The sequence below is a fragment of the Macrobrachium rosenbergii genome, chromosome 14, assembly GCF_040412425.1.
Source record: "Macrobrachium rosenbergii isolate ZJJX-2024 chromosome 14, ASM4041242v1, whole genome shotgun sequence".
NCBI classification, from domain to species: Eukaryota; Metazoa; Arthropoda; class Malacostraca; order Decapoda; family Palaemonidae; genus Macrobrachium; species Macrobrachium rosenbergii.
In genome coordinates this window covers 22,519,310-22,540,643 of record NC_089754.1, presented here as the reverse complement: position 1 = coordinate 22,540,643, position 21,334 = coordinate 22,519,310, and the positions used below count along the sequence as shown (strand labels likewise).

Sequence of the window (21,334 nt, the reverse complement as noted above, 5' to 3'; positions counted from 1 at the left end):
GTGTGCAATTTCATGTAGAATACAACAGAAAATAGCTCATGGTTGTAGCCTTTATCAGTTTTGAAATATTTTCACATAAATCAAGATAACTGCCAAAATTTCAACCTTCGGTCAACTTTAACTCGACCAAAATGGTAAAAAAATGCAATTGTAAGCTAAAACTCTTACATTCTAGTAATATTCAATCGTTTACCTTCATTTTGCAATAAATTGGAAGTCTCTAGCACAATATTTCGATTTATGGTGAATTTTTAAAAACATTTTCCCTTACGCTCTTGCGCGGTAACTCGGCGGACATCTCAGAAATTCTTTCGTCACGTTGTCGTAATATTTGCAGTTTTATATTAGTCGTTACATAAAGTTTTATATATGAAAATGTGCGCAATTTCATGTACAATACAACAGAAAATAACTCATGGTTGTAGCTTTTATCAGTTTTGAAATATTTTCATATAAATCACGATAAATAGAAAAAATTCGACTTTCGGTCAACTTAACTCGACCGAAATGGTCAAAAACTGCAATTGGAAGCTAAAACACTTACAGTCTAGTAATATTCAATCAATTAGCTTCATTTTTCAACAAACGGGAAGTCTCTAGCACAATATTTCGATTTATGGTGAATTTTTGAAAAAACATTTTTTTACGTCCAGCGCGTTCTTAATTCATGCATCATTTTGTGATAATATTTTCTCTGTGTTGCTTTGATCGTTTTACAATTTGTTATATACCAAAATCATCGCAATTTAGTGTACAATACAAAGAAAAACAAAATAACCCGTTAGCTTTAACCGTTTTGCTCACAGCGCGATTTGTATAAAATTATATATGAACAATTTTTTTTGCGCTGTCATATACAGTATTTCAATATTTATATAGGATAATGATATTTTTTCCCATTTCTGATGGTTGCATACTAAACTTTAGGCAATGACAAAAACATGAGCCAAAAATGAACTCTTAATCTTAAAAACTAAGCGTGCTGTGATTTTTTGAAAAAACTTTTTTTCCGCTTCAGCGCTAACTCACCAAACGCCGCTGGCATACGGGAGACGTTTTTGTAAATAGAGGCTCGGCGTTTAAGGGTTAACCATCTGCATCTGCCAGTTACTGACCTGGAAACCCCGTAAGTAAAACAACAGCTTGCATCATCAGGTCAATAATGCGTTGCTTTTAGATAAGCTTTCCCCTTTCAGAGTTAAATGTAAAATGGGTTCTATCCACTCTTTTCTGTCCTGTGCACTTTCTGCTGAATCCTAAACTGGCACAAGACTCTATCTGTACCCTTTTTTCATGATTTCCTAGCTCCTCCTGTACTCCTACATCTACTGCCTTTTTCTTCATGCTACTCTTACATCCACTGCCTTTTTCTTCACGTTACTCCTACATCTACTGCCTTTTTCTTCATACATTCAAATCATCTCACACAATTCATATAAGCTCTCTCCTGAGAATCATATGGCAGCTACTCCCTTTATAACCAGGAACTACTCATTCTCAAAGGCCACGAAAGTGCATTAAGAAATTGTGAGTATTTGTGTACAACACGATCTGGTAACCAGTAAATGGTATGATGCAGTTCAAAATTTGAAATAAATGATAACCTTACATGTCTGGGGAATTCCTGGAATGTGTGCACCATGTAGAAACGATGAAAGAAAACTACTCCTGTTGCCATTGTCTCATATCGGAGTCCCATTTTATTACCAACATTTATAATAAATCTGGCACCTTCTCGTCTTTGTTCAACTTCTTTCTCAAACTTCAGCCCAGCAAGGATGCTCGGTGTTTGCTTGAGCTCTCTTCTTTCATAATACCAACCAGACTGAAAAAAAAATTAACCTTTACTTAGTGGAAAATTCTATTTCTTAAAAATATAAAATACTTATGTAGAATTCATACAGCAAGGTACCATATCATTAACAAACACCTCAACTTAACAGACTTCACTATTAATATTATTTTTTGCTATGCTGCCATTTTAGATGTGATACACTCATACTGTAAATAAACTTCTTCAATTGAATGGTACGTGTACTGTACAGGATGTTTAGAATAGTAACTGTGGAATTGCTGTTTGCTGAAAGACATCTAGAAAATGTTCAGGACAGGCTATAGTATAGGGTCTTCACTACTTAACAGGTCTTGTTATGTATCAGAAATCCAGACTCCCTAAGTGTTTGTTAAGGTGAGGTGTTACAGACACAAAAGGCATAAAATTCTGCCTTTACAATGACACACAAATATCATTGCAATAAGGATTAAATCTTGTAAAAAGAAGACTAGTTTCTTCAACAAACTTAAAAATGCCAACTGAATCAAAAACATCCTCATAAACAATGGAACGACTGCAACTACATTCCTTATCCTGGCACTTTCAAATTCCCCCAAACTAGGACCCATGATATGCACATTTTCAAAATGGGAGGATGGGAGGACACTCCCTGTAAAATATGAAGCTTGTGCTTACAAAACATGAAAAAGTTTTGAAACTCTTAATGTACTTAAAACACAAAATGTTGTTTGTTTTACTTATGCAGTGGCTATTTTGATGGGAGAACTATTGGAGGGCCTAGAATACAGGTTAACTAATTGATTTTATATCATTTGGTCTGGATTACAAGTACAAAGGACCAAGGGTTATTAAGGAGGAGGAGCCCAAAGATAAGCAACATATACTCACAACTAACAGCAAACACATCAATGATAATCACTCATGGAATGGTAGAGTTATTTATTTTCACCATAAAGTCATCTAAGAAGTTTAAGTGAGTTACCACTAGTCTTGACAATAACCTTGTCCTCATTGATATCAACAAAGCAGTATTCCTCTCTGGGAGGAATACTGGAACTTCCGTCAACAGGTCCAAGAGGTCCGGAAACCAAGGTCTCTGGGGCCATAATGGGCAAACCAAGGTCATTTGAGTGTTCTTGCAGCTCCTGAGTTTTGCTAGGACTTCCTGTATCATCCTGAAGGGAGGGAATGCATAAACTTGCAAGTTGTCCCATAAGTGCAACATTGTGTCTGTCCCACAGGACATGGGATCAGCTACTGGGAAGAAGTAGACTGGAAGGCGATGGTTCATCCTGGTGGCGAATAGGTCTACCGTTGCTGGCCATCTCTTGAGCAGCAGTTGCACCTAGTCTTGCACTAATGTCCATTCTCCTTCGAGAAATTCCTGTGACCAGCTCAGAGCATCCGCCAAGACATTGAGCTTTCCCGACATGAATAGGGGAATGAGCGAAACTGTGTTCTTCACACCAACAGAGAACTCTCTGTGCTACATCGTTCAACACCTGTGATCTTGTTCCCCCCTCCTTTTTGAGATATAATACTGCTGCAATGTTGTCGCAGAACAACACTACAGTCTTGTTGCTTACCTGTTCTGCAAAGCTACTTAGAGCCTCCTCAACTGTTCTTAATTCCCTGTAATTTATGGACTCCTCCCGATCCTGAGATTCCTCCAGGGTTACACCCCAACCCTGATCAGAGGCATCTGTATACAGATGTATGTCTGGAAGGGGGGAGTCCAATCTTACGCCGGTGATCAGATGATGTTCTTCTGACCACCACCAAAGGTCCTTCAGGCAAGAATCATCCCAGATTATTGATGCATTCTCTTCCCCAAAGACCCAGCGATTCATGAGACACACCTGCAGAGAACACATCTAGAGACAAGACCCTGGAACAAGAAGGGATAGGGAGGCCATCCGGCCCAGCAGGCTTTTCCATAAGCTCACAGGTTGAACTTTGTTTGACATGAAAGTTTCCAGCTGGCTTAAAATCGTTAGAACCCGCTCCTCTGTCGGGAGAGCCCTCAAAAGACATGTCTGAATCGTCATTCCCAGGTACATCTTTACTTGAGTTGGAAACAGACAACTCTTGTCAAAATTGATTCTTATGCCTAACTTCTGGCAAAGGTTCAAATGAAAATCCCTTGCCTGCAGAGCCTCGCCTTGCGATGAAGCTTGAACCAGCCAGTCGTCGGTATCTTCTCATTCAGAAGCCCCGACGATGCATGATGTCCAAAACAGGAGACATCACCCTCATGAATAACTGAGGTGCTGTGGTCAGACCGAAGTAGAGGACTTTGAACTGAAATGTTCCAGTTGGACCCAAGAAACAACAGAACTTCTGAGATTCCTGAGGAATTGGAACCTGGAGATAAGCGTCCTTGAGGTCCACTGAAATCATCCAATCTTCCCTCCGGACCGACTGCAGCACCAACTGGGAAGTTTCCATAAGAAACTTTGTCGAGGTTACAAACCTGTTGAGACCCGAGAGATCTATGATAGGTCTCCAAGATCCTCCTGCTTTGGGGGCCATGAAGATCCGGCTGTAAAACCCCGGAAAAGGGGGAGTGGGCCCTAAGGCTCCCTTCTCTAAAAGGGCTTGGATCTCTGCCACCAAAGCTAACCCCCTGAAGGAAGAAGGGAGTAACTGGGAAGATGCACTGGTGAGTTGGATAGTGGAGGACGAGAGTGAAAAGGGACTTTGTAACCCTTCCTTAAGACCTCCACTACCCAACTCTCTGCGCCCCACTCCTTCCAGATGTCCCAGAAAGGGGCAAGGCAACCTCCTACAGGTGTAGGCAAAGGGAATGTCTCCTCTTACGATTGGAAGGTTTCAGATCTGAGGCAGAGCTGGAAAGCTTGGATGAAAAGTGTACTTTCTTAGGAGAACTTCCTGCAGACTTGGAGCGAGAGCGCTTCGAAGGAGAAGACATTCTAGACCCCTTCAGAGATCTGGCACTCTGCGCTGCAACCCTAATCATGGCCTGCTGCGACTCCAATGCCGAAGTAGACAACACAAAGTTGACCATCACCGAAATGTCTTCCTCTCTAAACAAACTGCTGCTGAGCGCCAATGGAGCCCTCAGCAGTGCCCTCTTGTGAATGTCAGGAAAATGTACAGGAAAATGTCAGGAAAATGTTAGGAAAATGTAGTACATCCTGCAGAAACATTCGCCTGGTGTGCAAGCCCAATGGAAACTGACGTGATGAGGTTGTTGAAAAGTCGGGTCTGACGGAGTATAACCATCCTGTTTGAGGAACCCCATCAGACCGGATAGCATCCACATAGTGTGTGATAACGCCTCTAACTGGTTGCGGAAGGTGTCTTCCATGATACTGGCTTCCCTGGCCGAAATAGATACTAGACGGTTCGATGATGGAACCCGAGATAGAAGAGCCTCTACCAACTCATTCAGCGGCACCCTAACACCCGCAGAAGGGTTACCCGCAACCCTATAAAAGCCCTTCCGAATAGGAAGCAAGGCTGAATCCTGCTTACCCGATCCTGTCAAGAATGCCAACCTATTGTCAGCCCCTCTTAAAACCTGCTCGACCCTGCCAAACCAGATTAGATTCTTTGGTGACTGTGCTACCACCAGTTTTGTTGCATAAAGTGACTTCGAAACATGCTTTTATTCCCATTTTTGTATGGGGTAAGCACAATGCCTTATTTTTGCTGTGTGGTCTCGATCGGCTCCACTGAAGCCTTGGACTGTGGATACAGTGTGAGATGTTTGTTATGTTTTTAGAAGGTGTTGTAGTGGCTTTGTTTTGTGTGTGTTTTTTAGTCTGTAACATCCATTTGCTTTTAAGCAAACCTATCCGTTGATTACATATATAATCCCGGGATGTCTACTAGCAAAGTGTCTGCCTCTCTGATCAGCCGGCTGCGGGTTTTGAACCCTGCAGCCTCCGACCTCGACTCCGCTGCTGCTGTAACCGACTGAGCCATCGAGGCTCTCATAGCGACTTCGAACATAGCTTGGTTATGCTGTATCGGCTCCATTGAAATAAGCGGAGTGGATAAAGTCCAACATCCGTCTGTACTCAGACTCATTGGCCGAAGGAAAACTAGCCTCCGGTATCTGATCCTCCTCTTCACAGGAACAGTCTTTGTCGAATTGGTCCGACCAAGCCAAAACCGGAAATGAGACAGGCTGACCCCTAGCAAACGTTGAACCTGATGATCCGGAACACGACACACCTGGATGCACAAGACAGACCCCTGACGAATCAGTCCCGAACATATGGGAGTCACCAAAATAGGTTGCACAAACCCTGCGCCTTCCAAAGGCGACGACGCAACACCTGGGTCGGTCACACCTGGGCGGACAATGCCTACTCCTGAGAGCGGAGAGACCGCAACACATGCACCCCGCAAACCCAGATGTAGCAGAGTTGAGTGAGACTGGGAATCTGGAACAGAAGGTCCCCTACTTAAAGAAGAGGGAAAGGGTCCCCGATGACCCAAAATCAAACCCAAACCTACATAGACCGCCTTAGCCAGAGGGACAGAGGAACCTGTGGGAAAAGTTGAGAAAGGAGGAACCGTAGAAAGGAGGAAGGAAGATGCCACACTTGGAGTCACCACCGGCACTCCTGCCGGCGATGTTGGGCAGGTAGAAAACGTCCCAGCTGGCCCTGAACTCGAAAGGGTTTTGAAGGGAAGATTACGAGGTACTGAACCCAAAGAAACAGAAGACGAAACACCAGACAGCTTAGGTACCAGGGCGATTGTGGAAACTATCAGTACCGCAACATTAAACGCTGCGGCAGGTGCGCCGCCAACTGCCACAGCAACTAGATCGGAAGCCTGAGAAGGTATGGGATTCGCCGCAGATGGCACCGAAGACAAAATCACTAATGGCATAGATGCCGGATGAACTAACAAAGCACCTGAAATGTTCCCAGAAAGGTGGCCTGAAAGGAAAGGTTGAGAAAGAGCAGCAGGAGGAGGTTTAGAAGCAGTAGAGGATAGGGAAAATCTGAGGATACAGAAGAGGCCATAGATTTTAAAGAAAGAAAATATACAGACTCCGGTCCCAATTGATGATCTTGTAATACATCATTTGCGAATTCCAGAAAATTCTTCATTACATGATCATGGATATTCGAAAACCCTATATTAAAACTGTCTGACCAATGACCTTTGGAAAGACCCAATAAATTAGCATTATATTCTGCTACATTTAATGTCCTATCAAATAAATTACCATCACAAACCGATGAAAGTTTTTCCCCAGAAGGAAAAGGAACTCTCGAAGAGGAAGGGAAATCCTCCAACCTTCCCGAACCTGACAAACTTAAAACTCAATCTAAATCCTCCTCAACAGATTTAGCAACATTTTGTTGCAAGGAGACTGCAGCCGGAAATAGAACTGCTGTTGGATCTAACAAGGATCCCGGAACCTTAATTGCACCTGCTCCCAAAGAAGACTGCACCTTCAATTTCTCTCCTACACTTTTTGCTACCTCACTATCCCTATTCGTCTGCGTCAATCCTACATCTAAATTCACCTCTAAACTTACACTATCCGAAGAAAGGGGGAAAACTGCTGCTAACACTGCCTGCTCCGCACCAGGGGGCCAGCAGATCCTACCTTCAAGGTTTGCGGTTCTCCATGACCCCCGGCACCTGTTAGGGCTGATTCTGGAACGGGCAGGGGAGCTGAAAAAGAATGGTTAGTTTCTATTTCCCTAGCACTCATATTTTGCTCTTTGAATTCAGATACAGGTATTGCCCTACTTACGATGGGGTTAGGTTCCAAAAAACCCATCGTATGTTGAAAAAATCGTATCTCGAATATTGCCTAACCTACACTAGGGTAATCAGTATCATCTATACATAGGCCTATATGGTAGCCTAGCCTACACTACAAAGTATATTCTATACATGTACAGTATAGTAATTATCATCAGTTAATTCTGCAGGTTCAATGAAGACTGAATTATGATAATTCAGTATAAAGAGAAATTGAATAACAACCAAGGCTTAGTCTATTGGTAGCCTAGCCTACATTATAGTGTACTCTATATTCACATATTACAGTAACATCGTATTATACAAGCATCAACATAACGAATGTGCATCTTTTCCACGGATCTTTTAAAAAGTTATGCTTTACCACACTGTATCCAATAATATTGTATATACTCTTATATTCCTTTTGTATTATAAATTGCAATCATAGAGATCAATGTTTTGGTTTGGAGGTCGGTTGTGCAGTAAGGATATTTTTCGTCATACGAAGTGTTTTTAAGTCGAAATATATTTTTATTTTTAGTAAATGCGTCTGGTTGTGATATTAATAGATGATGACACTGGCGGCTGGCCGTTTGGGGGCATGTTTGTTGTGTAAAAAAAATCAAGATTCCGTTTGCTATTTTCTCTTGATTTCATCATAATACGATCTTTACTTTTTACCTTTTATCGGCGTCAAAACAGCAGTAATATGTGTTCTTTCATGCCCAGTAGTCTTGATTAAAATACTTTCTCTCCAATTTTATTTATAGTCAAGTTTCATCCATGTTGCCGATGCACGATAATTTATAGTCATTAGCAGCTTGAACATTGTTTTCTGAGCTTCAGCTACAACTTGCAGCTTATTTTTAACAGTATATTTCCTTGCCGATCTTTTCTCCAAAGCGAATAAGGGTATAATGTAATGTAAAAATATATCAGTCCTATTGTAATTAACGTCATTTGTAATATAACTACAGTAATTGTTTAACCGTACAATGATTGAAATACAAGTAAAACAGTTGTTGTTATCCGATTCGGTTATTAGCAAAACAACAGTTTCGTGTTCGGTTGTTTATGGCTGTATGCATTTACTAACAGTACTTTTATCATTCTTCTTTATTTTTATAACAAGATGGAATAAAGAGGTGGAGGAAAAGAAGTTGGTCTATTGAACGTTTGCTTCTCTAGCTGCCTGATTGTATGCTGGTGCCTGCGCCCGAGCAAAATTTAAAAATATCTTCTAAATATTCAAAATCAAATTATTGTAATGTGAGCACTACCTGTACTGATACAAATTTGAGTTTTAGAGCTTACTTACAAACACACAAAAATCACAAACGAACAATGACCTATTTCAACTTCTTACACAGCAAGAGCAAGTGAGGTCGGCTCATTGAACTGATGTACCTATTCCAGCTTCTCGCTCCAACGTATCATACACTGTACGCTGACTGATTGTACTCTGTTGTGCGCCAGTCACATGCGGAAATTTAAAAATACATAATTTAAAAATCTTGTTATATCGATATTAATTGCTAACCCCATCGTAAAAGCGAATTATCGTAAAACGAATTATCGTAACTTGAACACTACCTGTAACTCTGTCATGAAACTAGAAAATAAATTTGTCATGCTAGCTGATAATTTATCGTCTAACTTCCTAAATAACTCCGATTCTAAAGCTTCTTTGTCTAGACTCTGAGTTTCTGCAGCTGGTTCCCTACGTTTGCTCTTGGAAGCTAGAGATTTTCTGTTAAAATAATCCTCCATATGGTCTTTTGACCATGACCTACATTCGTCACATCTCAATGTTAAGCTACAATGCACCTTACTACATTTTGAGGGTACTAATCCTCCGTTTGCAAGCTGTGCATAATCAGTGGGTTGCAGTGTCTCCAGCAGTAGCTGCTGCCAAGGTTGTGGCAGTTGCGCTATCCAAAGGGGGTGTCTTTTTATCTAAACTATCCATGGCGAGTCCAAATCGAGCCAAAGTCCAGATGGGAGAGAAAAATCTGATGCCAGGCAAAAGAACAATCCAGGAGAAAAGGGAAAATACGGTCCAAGTCGTTATCCAATTTCAATAAAGTCAGTATACGGGGGTCGGGCTAATAACCAAAAGTTCGCCTTAAGCAGGAAACATCCATGCAGCAAGGCAAACGGAAAGCAACTGAGGAACCTGGCCTCACTCGGCTGGGACTTGCAGCAGCATTGCCAACGGTGTTTCAGGTAACTCAGTTTGACAAGATTTTCCTGTAAGCGCTGGTAATGCTGACAGTTAATTACCCAATTAATGGGTTAAGGTTACAGGCATGTAGTTCAGGCTGGTGGGTAACCAGGGCTAATTCAGGTGTTCAGGGAGTGTATTGCAATAAACATGTTTAATAGTTTCCACAAATCACTGAAATTTACATGAATCACCTTTCATATACTGTTTCCAAATAGAGCAGTTTAAGGGTAAGTAAGTAGCAGTACTTAGGGTTCCTATGACATATAAGTTGTCACATGCTGAACACAGTCAAAAAGATTCACGTCACATACCTTTATTTTGGTGGCTGGAATAGAAAAGAACAGCTATACCTGGATCACAGCACAGGTATATGCAGGCACATGAATCATACCTACCTGGTTCATTCTAAGTGGGTTGTTGAAAAAAACAGTATGCTTAAGGCATGATCTGGGCTGACAGAACATTTGATTCGCCAGGTAATCAAGCATTCAAGGCGCCACTACATCCATTTTGAGAACTACAGGAGCAAGGTGTTGTGTGAAAGGGTTTTCACATCAACTTTGGACTTGAAAGCATTGACAGCACTTTCCACTGTAAAACTGGCTGTCAAAGAATTCACAGAAATTGATTGGGTAATTGTTTTAATGGGTGGTTAAGAACATGATGAACAAATTTTATTCAACAGCACTGAATATATAGCCGACCCGTCACCTCGCAAATGAGACTCCAAGGTCATTCTGAGACCTGGAGTGATCAATAATACTAAGTAAACCAAGCAACAAAACTTAAGACACTAGGTTACAGCCTATATGAAAGTAAGTTGGGTTAATTAGGCTAAGCATAGGCCTCCCTTCGGGTAGTTTGCAGCTTAGGTTGACACCACATAACGCCATTTGTCCCGTCCGCCAAGGTAAGTAGTTCCACATGAAACACCATGTTCTCTATCTTTCTGGGGGGGTTCAAGGGGGGCGAAGGCTTCCCCCCGCCAGGTAAGGGCACAGCGCACTAGGTTAGGTTAGGTTGGTTAGTTATGGTTTCGTCATTTTAGTACCGATTTCGTATGTTGGTATTCCTCCGTGACTAGAAAACTGGCAGACGACACCCGCGTCAACGTAAACTGCAGGTGCTCCCCTCCCTTCTTACAGGAAATACCCAAACCATAAACTAGACTACAACAGCCCAATTGAAGATGTGAGATTTTTTAAAAATTTGAGCCCTAGTGGAATGGAACATAAAATTTAGGCCAAAGGCCAAGCACTGGGACATATGAGCCTGATTCCCACCAGTTGGCAACTGTAATATTTACTGCCTTTTAATTATGCTTTTGTTTATGACATTTAGTCTTGGAGCAGATGCAGAGTAGGGAGACAGGGTTAGTCATAAGAAATATAACGTGAAAATAGGCAAAACCTAACCTTTCCTAGATTGCTGTGTCCTGACCTAACCAGACCTTACCTGACTTAGGGTGCTCTTGCCTCACCTGGCCAGGGAGGCTTCGCTCCCAGTGGACCCCCCAGTATAACCAAACTTTTGATAGAGCATAGTGCTCTGACCTAAACAGAAATTACCTACCTTCCTAACCTGACTTAGGGCATATTGGCCTGACCTGGCTTGGGGGCTTCATTCCCCCTGCACCCCTTCATGTAACCTAACTTTTGCCTGAGCATACTGCTGTGATCTAACCAGAAATTACCTTCCTAACCTGATTTTGGGCACTGTGCCCTTACCTAGCTGGGGGGGGGGATTTGCCCTCCCTTGGCCACCCCAAAAGTAACACTGAATTTTAAAAATGTTAAGTTAGAAGGAAATCGCCGCCGTGGAGCTACTGCTTAGATCTACCAAACAGGTCGGCCGGGCTAAATTAGGAATTCAAAACGACCAATACCTGACCCTGTCTCCCAACTCTGCATGGCCTACTACCCTTAGTATAATCTTTTGTTTATGTTTTTGCGTTCATCCCCAAGGGGCTGGTACTGAACACGGGGACCATTATGCAATTAAACTGATGGTTACCAAACCTGAGAGGCGCGGTAGTAAACTTCAGTTTTACCGCCTTCCGTACCGTACCGGGATAATATAAAACTAAGACAGTAGCCTAGCCTAATTCACAGTTGCATTGAGTGCTATATTCAACGTATTTAGTTCGGTAACTCACCCTTTTCGTCATGTTGGCGTACTTAAACTTGAGAGTGTCACTTCCAGAAGTAGATAATGGTAGTATTTTACGCACAACAGCGTGGATATGACACTATGACAGCCTATTTTGAATCCTGGAATACTCGTACACAAACATATCAATGTTCTACCGTCCACAGTTAAGACACGTACAACGGCCCAAAGTAACTATGAATTATTGAGATTCTGTCGTTTCGTGCTTCTTGAGTTCGCTTGCATTAATTAGTCTGTTTTTAATGACTTCAGTTCAAAATCATTTAATTTGTTATTTATCGAGAAGTATTATACCAGGCGTTTGCGTAATGTATGGCCATACAGTAACAGCATATCCCTATTGTCAGATTTCACAAGACATCTTATGAAGTATACTCTGCAGGATGTACCAAGGTCCTTCAGATATTATGTTCTCAGAGTATATTTGAAGGACCTTGGGCTACGGTGTATAATAGTGTTGAATTATTACGCTGTCCATATTGCTTTTATATTATTTCAGATGCAATTCTAGACATTGCACTATACGCTATTAACCTTCTTCACAATATATATTAAATATGGTAGTTTACAGTTATAGTTAATTGATGATTCTTAATCTGGAATCTATTCTGATAAATATATCAATGCGAAACATGGGCATTAGCTGATATATTGGTATGCTCGAATTTTGTAGTTAGTAGCTACATATTGCCTACAGGGGTGAAGACAGGAAGGCGAGACTAGGGTTTCTACCTTAAAGGAGAAATGAACGCCAGTCAAAACCATCATTAGTACTGTACAAAGAAGCAATAGATTCATCGGGTCACAGGTGTCGCCAACAGTTTGTTGCGTTTTACACACATAGACATATATATATATATATATATATATATATATATATATATATATATATATATATATATATTTATTTATATTATATATATATATATTACAAATGTCGATGCGACTACCAATCAAGGGTAGGTAAAGTAATGTTTCTCTTACTTTTACCGAGGTTCTGGACTTCTTTTTGTATTGATTCTTATTTAGGACCCTTATCACGTTTCACTTAGGTCCCAGCAATTTTCGTTGATTTGTTGGTGCCAATATAGATTTGTAATTTTCTTTTTGTATTGTAAAAGTTCTGAGTGGGATCATTCTTAATTTTTAAACCATTCTCGAGCATCATTATTTGATTTAAAGGGACTTGATGAAATTCCAATAATCCATTTTACATTACAAGTACGAAAAGGATAAAATAAGAAACAAACAATCTAGTCCCTAAAGACAAGAAAAGGGCCTCACAAGGCAGTCGACTTTGCATGACACTATTTGCCATCGCCTTTGCGGCTTTATGAAGATCACATCCAGTAGACTGTTCTCTTTTTATGGATGACCTTGCTGTTAATTGCTCTGTTTTTTATGCACTTCCTGCCTGTAAAACACCCAGAATGCAAGTAATGCTATTGCTGAACCTTTCAGTTCACGAGACCAATGCAAAAAGAGGAGATAGCAAGCTGGAAACTAAAAGGAGCCACCATAACGCATAAAGAATACGAAAAGTTCAAACTGTAGCCTGAAAACTCGATATATTGGTTTACTGCGATCCTCATTGCTCTGAAATAATGGACAGAAATACCAATGAGCTCACAGTTACTAGCCTCAACTATAAATGCAACAGCAATAAAAGCTGTACGCAGTACATTACAGGAAATGTGAGTGGGCTCCTTTATCAGCTACAGAGAATAATGTCAGGAGACAGACAGAATTCCTGAAATGACCAGCCATGCTGATCACTAATATCAGATAAATGTTCAACATTTAAGCACTCGAGACAGCAAAAAATACCAAGAGATGGAGGTATTTTGCCACGTACACTTTTTCAATGAGGCATAACTAACCGAAGACTCCAAGTATACTTGTATATTTGAGAAAAACTTTGCAGCATATTTTCATGCCAGTTAGATTCACATTTTCTTCGATACTATATAGTACGGTTCTGCTGGAAACACCGTAACTTGTGCATGTGCAATGCTTTGGCAATAAATACAAGTAGGGTCAACAAATCCTGAAACTAGAATCTCTGCCCTAGGCTTATTTCTAGGCAAAATTCTGTTACCAAATTACATCATACTTGGGTGCAACCACTGAAAACCGAGAAAATTTGGACCTCCTTAATCATGTAGGTAAAGAACTTTATATTTCTTTCAGTGAAATACCTTGTGGGACCCGATTCAGTTTAGTACAAGATGAGAGAATTAAAAGTACAAGAATTGTATAACATGAAATAAGAGACTTTACAATAATGTAAACAATAACACGAGAAGAGCAGATTTAATAACAATAATATTTACACTAACAGTAGTAAATTATACTATCTCATTGGTTTTCATTTTTTATTTCTTAATAAATGCTAAAGAGCACCATCACAGTAAGTACATATCACAGAAAAATTAAATAAATGAATTACAAGAAATACAAATATTCTGTTACTCATCGTAATTTGATAGGGATCAACCAGGAATCACGTTCCAGTTGATAATAGGAGAAAAAGACCTATTAGTAAAATTTGCTTCTATTTTCTGTTATATACACATTTTCTCGTATAACCTACGTACACAGAGCCGTTCTTAGCTGACGATAGCTCCTATTATCTTCAGGGTGTCCTTGTGATATGATTTTCAGTCCGGTGACCTCCTGTTTGTATAGATCTTAGCTTTGAATCTCGTCCAACGGTCCGTTGTATACCCCCACCGGGTCCACCATGATACTTTGCCCTCTTCCAGTCTAGTTGTTTTCTGTAATCCTCTTTCTTGCGGTTTATCTAAAGGAACTACTTAGTCTCCTAATTACTATTGTTTGATTATATTTGCATTAATTTCAATGTAAAAAATATTCTGCGAATTAACAAACTTATTTCAGTCTGTTAAAGCTAAAAGAGCACTTCAAGCCCAAAAATTATTGTGAATGTTTGCTGTTCTTAATTAAACCCGTAAATTTGAATAGTGCTCAGTTTTGTACTCTGAAAAAGACAACTGAACAGCTCTGAGACTAAATTCATTTTTTGTTATGACTGAAATTATTCAGTGGAAAAAAGCATGCTTTTCAACCTAAAATGTGAGAAAAAATAAATCTGTACTCGTCAATAAACTGTCTGATTTGAAGGCAAGCAAGTGGTCACAACGTTTACCGGCCGGTGACAAATCTTTTGTTACCAGCCAAGCTTCCTCTCTTAGTTTTCCCATCAGTTGTCATAAGCTACTTTCTCTCTCTCTCTCTCTCTCTCTCTCTCTCTCTCTCTCTCTCTCTCTCGCACGCATAAACACATCATTATCATCATCATAATCACGGACATCGTCACTAAAAATCCACATCCACCAGTGGTAAAACAACTAACTTTGGGTATAAGCTAAACAGAACTTTTTCCCTGCCAACTCTGAGGACTTTTTTCCTGATACCCACAAAGTTAGAATAAAAACTTTACGGAAACATATTAGTACTCCGTGCATTTTATGTTCATTTCCTTCATTGAATCAAGAGTTTTTCTTCCTTGTACATGTCTGCTATCGTCCAGTAAGAGCTTCTATTATAAGTCACTCCGGCCCAGATGAACGTTTTTATTTCATGCATATACACGTAAGAGACCCCATCCTGTGGAATCACTTGGCTCTTGGTGTCTCAGGCTCTACAAAATGTTCCAGATGTTTTTACATGTTTCTCGGCTTCATATTTAAAAACTAAGGATTTTACAGTATTTTGTAAAAAAATTTCCACAATAGCAAATTGAGACATCAGTTCTCGACAGTTTTTCCTAGTTAACATTAAGCCATATATATTTTAACATTGAAACCTCCCCATAATGTCCCAGAGACCAGTTTATTAACAATTTATTATAAGTAGTATTATGATTATAAATGTTTGATACATTTTCTACATGGAATATAATTTATGCGCGGGCTTACACTTCACAAAAGCCGTTGCCTTTGACTGAGTCTTAAATTAATGTACAGCTTCCCATGTTCAAAGGCACCATTTTATAGTTTACTGACTAAAATACCTTTAAAAAGACGTCTGAGAGATATATTAAAAAAAAATTACAGTTTTGTAACTGTAAAACTTTTCAAGCTGAAGTAATCGGCTCAAGTACCCTCTTGAGCTTTCATTGTACTGTAATTAGGGCGTGTCTTTTTTTAGTCACCTCCGGTAGGTCCCCAGAGCGCTACAAATGCAGGTGACAGGAGAGATCCAATGACCATCTCAATTCCCAAGATGGCTCCCATAATCGTTCCTGCCAATTCAGTTTCCTCTTCTAACACAAGGCTGAAAAGATTACTATATATTATTGCCTCTTGTAATGAAGATTAATTTTTTGTCTATCTTGAGGAGGCTATCGGTAAGGAGTTAAATAAACAGAATCTGTAATCAAGAGAAAATTAATCTCCAGTAAAATATAAAATGAAGAGCGCATGATGATGCTAAGTTGCTAATTATTTTTAGTACTTTGAGACTTATTGTCACACACACACACATACTATATATATATATATATATATATATATATATATATATATATATATATATATATACTGTATGTGTGTGTGTGTGTTCGTCGAAAATCGTCAAAAAAATAAACTCACAAGAAATATGAACACTATATCTAAACTGACTGACTAGGCTTTCAGCTACAAGAACCTCTCCTAAGAGATTAACTGTTAACCGTTCCTAAACAAAGCTTGGAAAGTTGTGTTTGGAGGCTGACTACAAAATCGCTTTGTTGGGTCTTGGCATTATGCAAAACTATTTTTGTGGAAACCGTAGGACCAAATTAACTGACGAAAGACCAAATTCTTCAGGGCTAAACATTCTACGGTTCTAAAATTATTTCCAGCACTGTCAGTCAATGAGCTTCAACAAGGAAGCTTCTGAATCACTTTAGATGAATAAATGACATAACATCATACGAGCAGAGGAACAATGAATATTGGCATCTCCTGTGTAAGGTCATTCTCGTCTGCTGTACATTTCACTTTACTCATCTTAAAGCTACATAAAATTTACTGTCTTATGAAGACCCAAAAATGCAACTTGACAGTATTTAGCTTCTTTTTAATTCTATACCTCTGCCAAGAAACCTTTGAAAAGACTTGAACTCTGTGTAAGTTTAAATAATCTTTTTAATTTAACTTTTCTTAATGAGGACATATAACAGCTATTGCAAAATCCAAATACTGTAGAACAAACGCAGACAGTCTTACCCTGGGTAATATATCAAGGCTAATGTCATCACATAGCCATTCGTAAATGCGAAGAGGAACAGAAGGGCAACATAATAACCATCGTTGTCAAACAGCGTTGGAAAAGTTTTGTTGTCCCCATGGCACAGCATCAGCAATGGAATGAAAATAACTCTTGCTGCTCCCACAATGTGCAGGCCCCAGCCATCTGGCCCAGGCTTTTTAAATACGTATAGAAGAATACAGTAACAATCTTGCAACGCAAGGGCTGTCTGAGATTTCATTTCCCTTTGGAGTTTCTGGTGACTTAAGAATGCATTGCAAAAATGGCTGATCTTACACTACGATATACTGAGGGAATAGGAGCTATTCTACAGTGACTGGGTGAATCCTGAGCAAAAGTGAGATTTTGGATAAACTGATTCACAAAGTAAAAGAATGCATGATGATGCTTCAAAGCGAATGAAGAAACTCCAAAGAAACAATGCATCTAAAAACTGATTATTTGATGAAATAGGAGTTTAAATTAAAACTTGTTCAATAATCTTGGAATATCAGGTGAGGACTGTTATATTAATTTTACTTTGTTGCCCGGCATTCAGCGAGGCAGGTGTTGTGATAATTTCATTATGGTATCGGGCTTTTAGCAAAGCAGATGTTGTGATATTTTATTGGCACTTTTTATAAAAAGAAATAGGTTTGCTAATACGGGAAGGAACCGATTATGTAACGGATCATGGTCAACGCAAGTAAAGTGCAAGGATTCAACTTAATTTTTGCTGACAAATATCCATAAGAGGGAACAAAGTATTCCACAAAGTTGGTAGTTACATACATTCGTGAACTTAAACATTTCCACTTGATCTTAAAGTTAACACAGTATCAGTGGTAAAATGGAGTCTTGACCCAGGGAATAAGGGCATTTTTTCCGCATAATGATTGCTATGTAGAAATTATCTTTATAAACAATTTAGGACAACCTGAAAAAGATCCTAGCTCTCATTAGTATTGTATCTTATGAGTTTTTCTAAAATGACGATTCAGAAACCGTCACCGCCTTCAACAGTTTTTCTTGATAACTTATCAGAACTGCTTTGATATGATATCTGTGACTGATTTTTGTATACCTTGTTGACCACCATATCGAAAGGTCAAGCATTCACTATTAATTTTCTTAAATGTTTTCACCCGATAAGAAACTTTATTAATGGTGAACATCCAAAGTGCTCTAATCAAATGCCGTTATCAGTGGTTTTCGTTTCCCAATAACTTTAATCAATAGCTTTTAAATCGTACTCGGCTGGTAGTTTTCATCGAATCGTTGACATTATCACTTGTTAGTAATCTCATCGAACCTTATCTCAAGTTTCCTCCCCAAGTTTTTTTTTTTCACTCTACGGTCTTACGAATTTTTAAGCCTGTCTTTATCAACAGTCTTTGTCAGTCCATAATCTCAGTACTTGCTTTCATTATTAAATTTTAATCATTGGTCTTTGTCTGCAAGGTTCCTTAACTTGTCACTAAACTTACAGAAACACTTGTCATCATTATCCCCAATTTCCTGTCATTGTATTATCACCTGCAATATTAATGCTGTATAACCAGTTATGTTTTCTTGTATACTATCACCCTTCACTGTCATGTATTTCTTAAATGATATTTCAGCATAAAGTTTGAGCACAAAGCTGGCCTATTAAGGACGGCAGTCCCACAGAATGCAATTCCAAGTGATTAGTTCAAATATTTCATCTGCCACGGAACCACTGCACTTTAATGGACTTTATAAACCTAAAAATATTTTGAAATTAAAAATTCATCGGTTGTCCACTTACCCATTTAACCAATCTGGGAGCCTCTCTGCCAAGCCAGTCACCGATATTAAAGACAAGGAATGTTATGGTGGGTTGAAAGAAATCTTCAGTCCAGCGGGAGTCTGGTAATGTTGAGGTGACATATACCAAAACAGCTGGATATATCATTAGCGTGAAGAGCAAGGTACCCCCACACGTCAAACCCATCAGCCAAACCTGTCATGGAAATGCCAGCTCTAATCCTAACGAATCGTCAACAGCGATTAAGAAACCAACTGATATCAAGGTATTCAAGCTCCAAACTGTCAGCATTTTAGTTAATATTTGAAGCAAACTAATCCAAAAAACCTATGATACATAGCTAGAATTACAATTGATACGAATACCTTCAAATCAATAAACCAAAGTATGCAAATGCTTCCAGTATCAGTAAACTCTCTTTTTTTTTTTTTTTACCTTCTTCAGAACTGCTCGGTAGGATTCCCAATCATTACCTATAGTACGCTGATGTTTCTTATCCGCTTCGCCTTTGACAACGGCTGATTTTACCTCTACATAGTATTTCTGAAAAATAAAAAATGGGTTTTAAGGTGGCTGTGGTATAGTTTCTAAAAATCTTACACATGCAAACATACATTATTATTTAAGATTTCACTTGTTAAGATTATACGTAAGTAGATGAAGAGAGGGATAACGATATTTGGTCTCCACAACTAATAAGCGATTTGATAATCTCCAGACATCTCCCCCGTCTCTTGGGCACCGAACCTTAATGGTGTTTTGTACATTGGAGCAATAATACGAATTCAGCAGTTTTTAGCGATCTGTCAATGAAAGGGCTTACGTTGTGCCCGATAAACGCGACACTGCGGCCGTTATGCGCCGATCAGACTAAGTGCCAGATGTTTAGGTATCTAATTGAACGATCAGTTAACAGATGATACTTAACCGAAAAGGGATCGCTAGAAGGTGAAAAACGCTGGAAAAGATATTGAATCTGACAATGCCTGACCCTAGATCAGAATCCCATATAAGCGAGAGCTGGAGAGGGAGAAGACAGTTGAGTGAAGTTCGGGAAGACAGAAGCAGAGTGTGTGAAGTGAAATTAGTGCCGCCGAAAGAAGGAAGGAGTCCAGTTTACGGACTCAGTAAAAATTCGTACACATATCAAGCAAGGGCAGAGTTCAGTTTGCGAACTAATAGAATTTGCGGCGTCTCCCAAAAGTCTCGGTACCGTTACCCATAAAGAAACAGGTGGAAGAGAAATTATTATAACTTTTTAAGACACTAATAAATGTGTAAAGGGAAAACATGATTTATTTCAACACCGAACATACTAAACTGTTTTTAAAATAGCTGACATCCGAGCACGAATAAAGTGAGCTCAAGAGAAAGCTACACAGCAACTAAGTTTGTTCCTACTTATATGAAAGCCTGCAGTGCAACTGATATAGCTTTTTTCAAGAATAAAATCCTACTAAACACACACACACACACACACACACACACACACACACACACACACACACACACACACATATATATATATATATATATATATATATATATATATATATATATAATGTAGTCAATTTTACTCTTGAAAAAGCTATATCTATTGCACTAATCAATGCTGACTACAATACTGCTCCTTGCACTGTGTATATATATATATATATATATATATATATATATATATATATATATATATATATATATATATATATATATATATATATATATCAAGTATTCTCTCATATGCCATCTTACATGCAATAAGTCAAAGAAATAAGAGCTAAGTAATTAATTAATTCAATTTAGTATGATTCACTGCAGGCAAATTCGCCTCTAAAACCTCTCTCACCACTGCCTTTGGGGGAAAAACCACTTTAATCTCTTTTCTTGTCCAAGTGTTGAGGGAATTCCTTAATTCCAGGTGCGGACCCGATCAGAGCTAATCGTTGCCTGAGGCAGGTCAGCTGGTGGGCTGAACATGGGTTCCGCCACCTTGAAATTGCAGCCACGCTGCCCGCATTTCCATGTAGGCAGAGTGATCACAACGCCACCTAGGAAGAAGAGAAAATGTACTCCCCGAAGCTATAAAGGGCCTTGGAGAGAGACGCTCGATCTACCTAACCATCTCACAGACTCATCAACATAGAGTTACAGGCTGCTCTAGGAGCAAGAGGCCGTGCTGGCACAAGGCCAGCTAAATCTGAAACAACAATAACAACAACGACGCTCGGTCTTAGAATTGGTCGGGCGGCCACGGAGGACAGAACTCCGTCCCTTGCTCCATTAAACTGCCTGTTTCCAACACGTGGCTGGCAGTATCCATAGTAACTTTTGTTGTGACTTAAATCACTTGCCCTCCCTC

The 21,334-nt window shown here is 39.4% G+C and overlaps 2 protein-coding genes across 5 annotated transcripts in view; both read right to left on the bottom strand.

Annotated features, from left to right (window-relative positions):
• Positions 1-12,359, bottom strand: part of CycK (cyclin K) — a 42,909-nt gene extending 30,550 nt beyond the window's left edge. Inside the window, exons 1-2 of the mRNA XM_067116059.1 lie at positions 11,920-12,359; positions 1,610-1,825 (exon numbers count right to left, since the gene is read on the bottom strand). Of these exons, the coding sequence (XP_066972160.1) occupies positions 1,610-1,825; positions 11,920-11,931 (228 nt within the window). The 5' untranslated portion in view covers positions 11,932-12,359. The remainder of the gene's footprint in view (positions 1-1,609; positions 1,826-11,919) is intronic.
• Positions 12,360-14,294: 1,935 nt separating this feature from the next.
• The window catches only part of LOC136845777 (equilibrative nucleoside transporter 1-like), a 66,216-nt gene continuing 59,176 nt past the window's right edge, over positions 14,295-21,334 (bottom strand). For all 4 annotated transcript variants that reach the window (XM_067116048.1, XM_067116049.1, XM_067116047.1 and 1 more), the window contains 4 exons: positions 19,414-19,521; positions 18,979-19,173; positions 17,168-17,364; positions 14,295-16,232 (listed from right to left, as the gene is read on the bottom strand). In XM_067116048.1, coding sequence (XP_066972149.1) covers positions 16,103-16,232; positions 17,168-17,364; positions 18,979-19,173; positions 19,414-19,521 — 630 coding nt within the window. In that variant the 3' untranslated portion in view covers positions 14,295-16,102. The remainder of the gene's footprint in view (positions 16,233-17,167; positions 17,365-18,978; positions 19,174-19,413; positions 19,522-21,334) is intronic.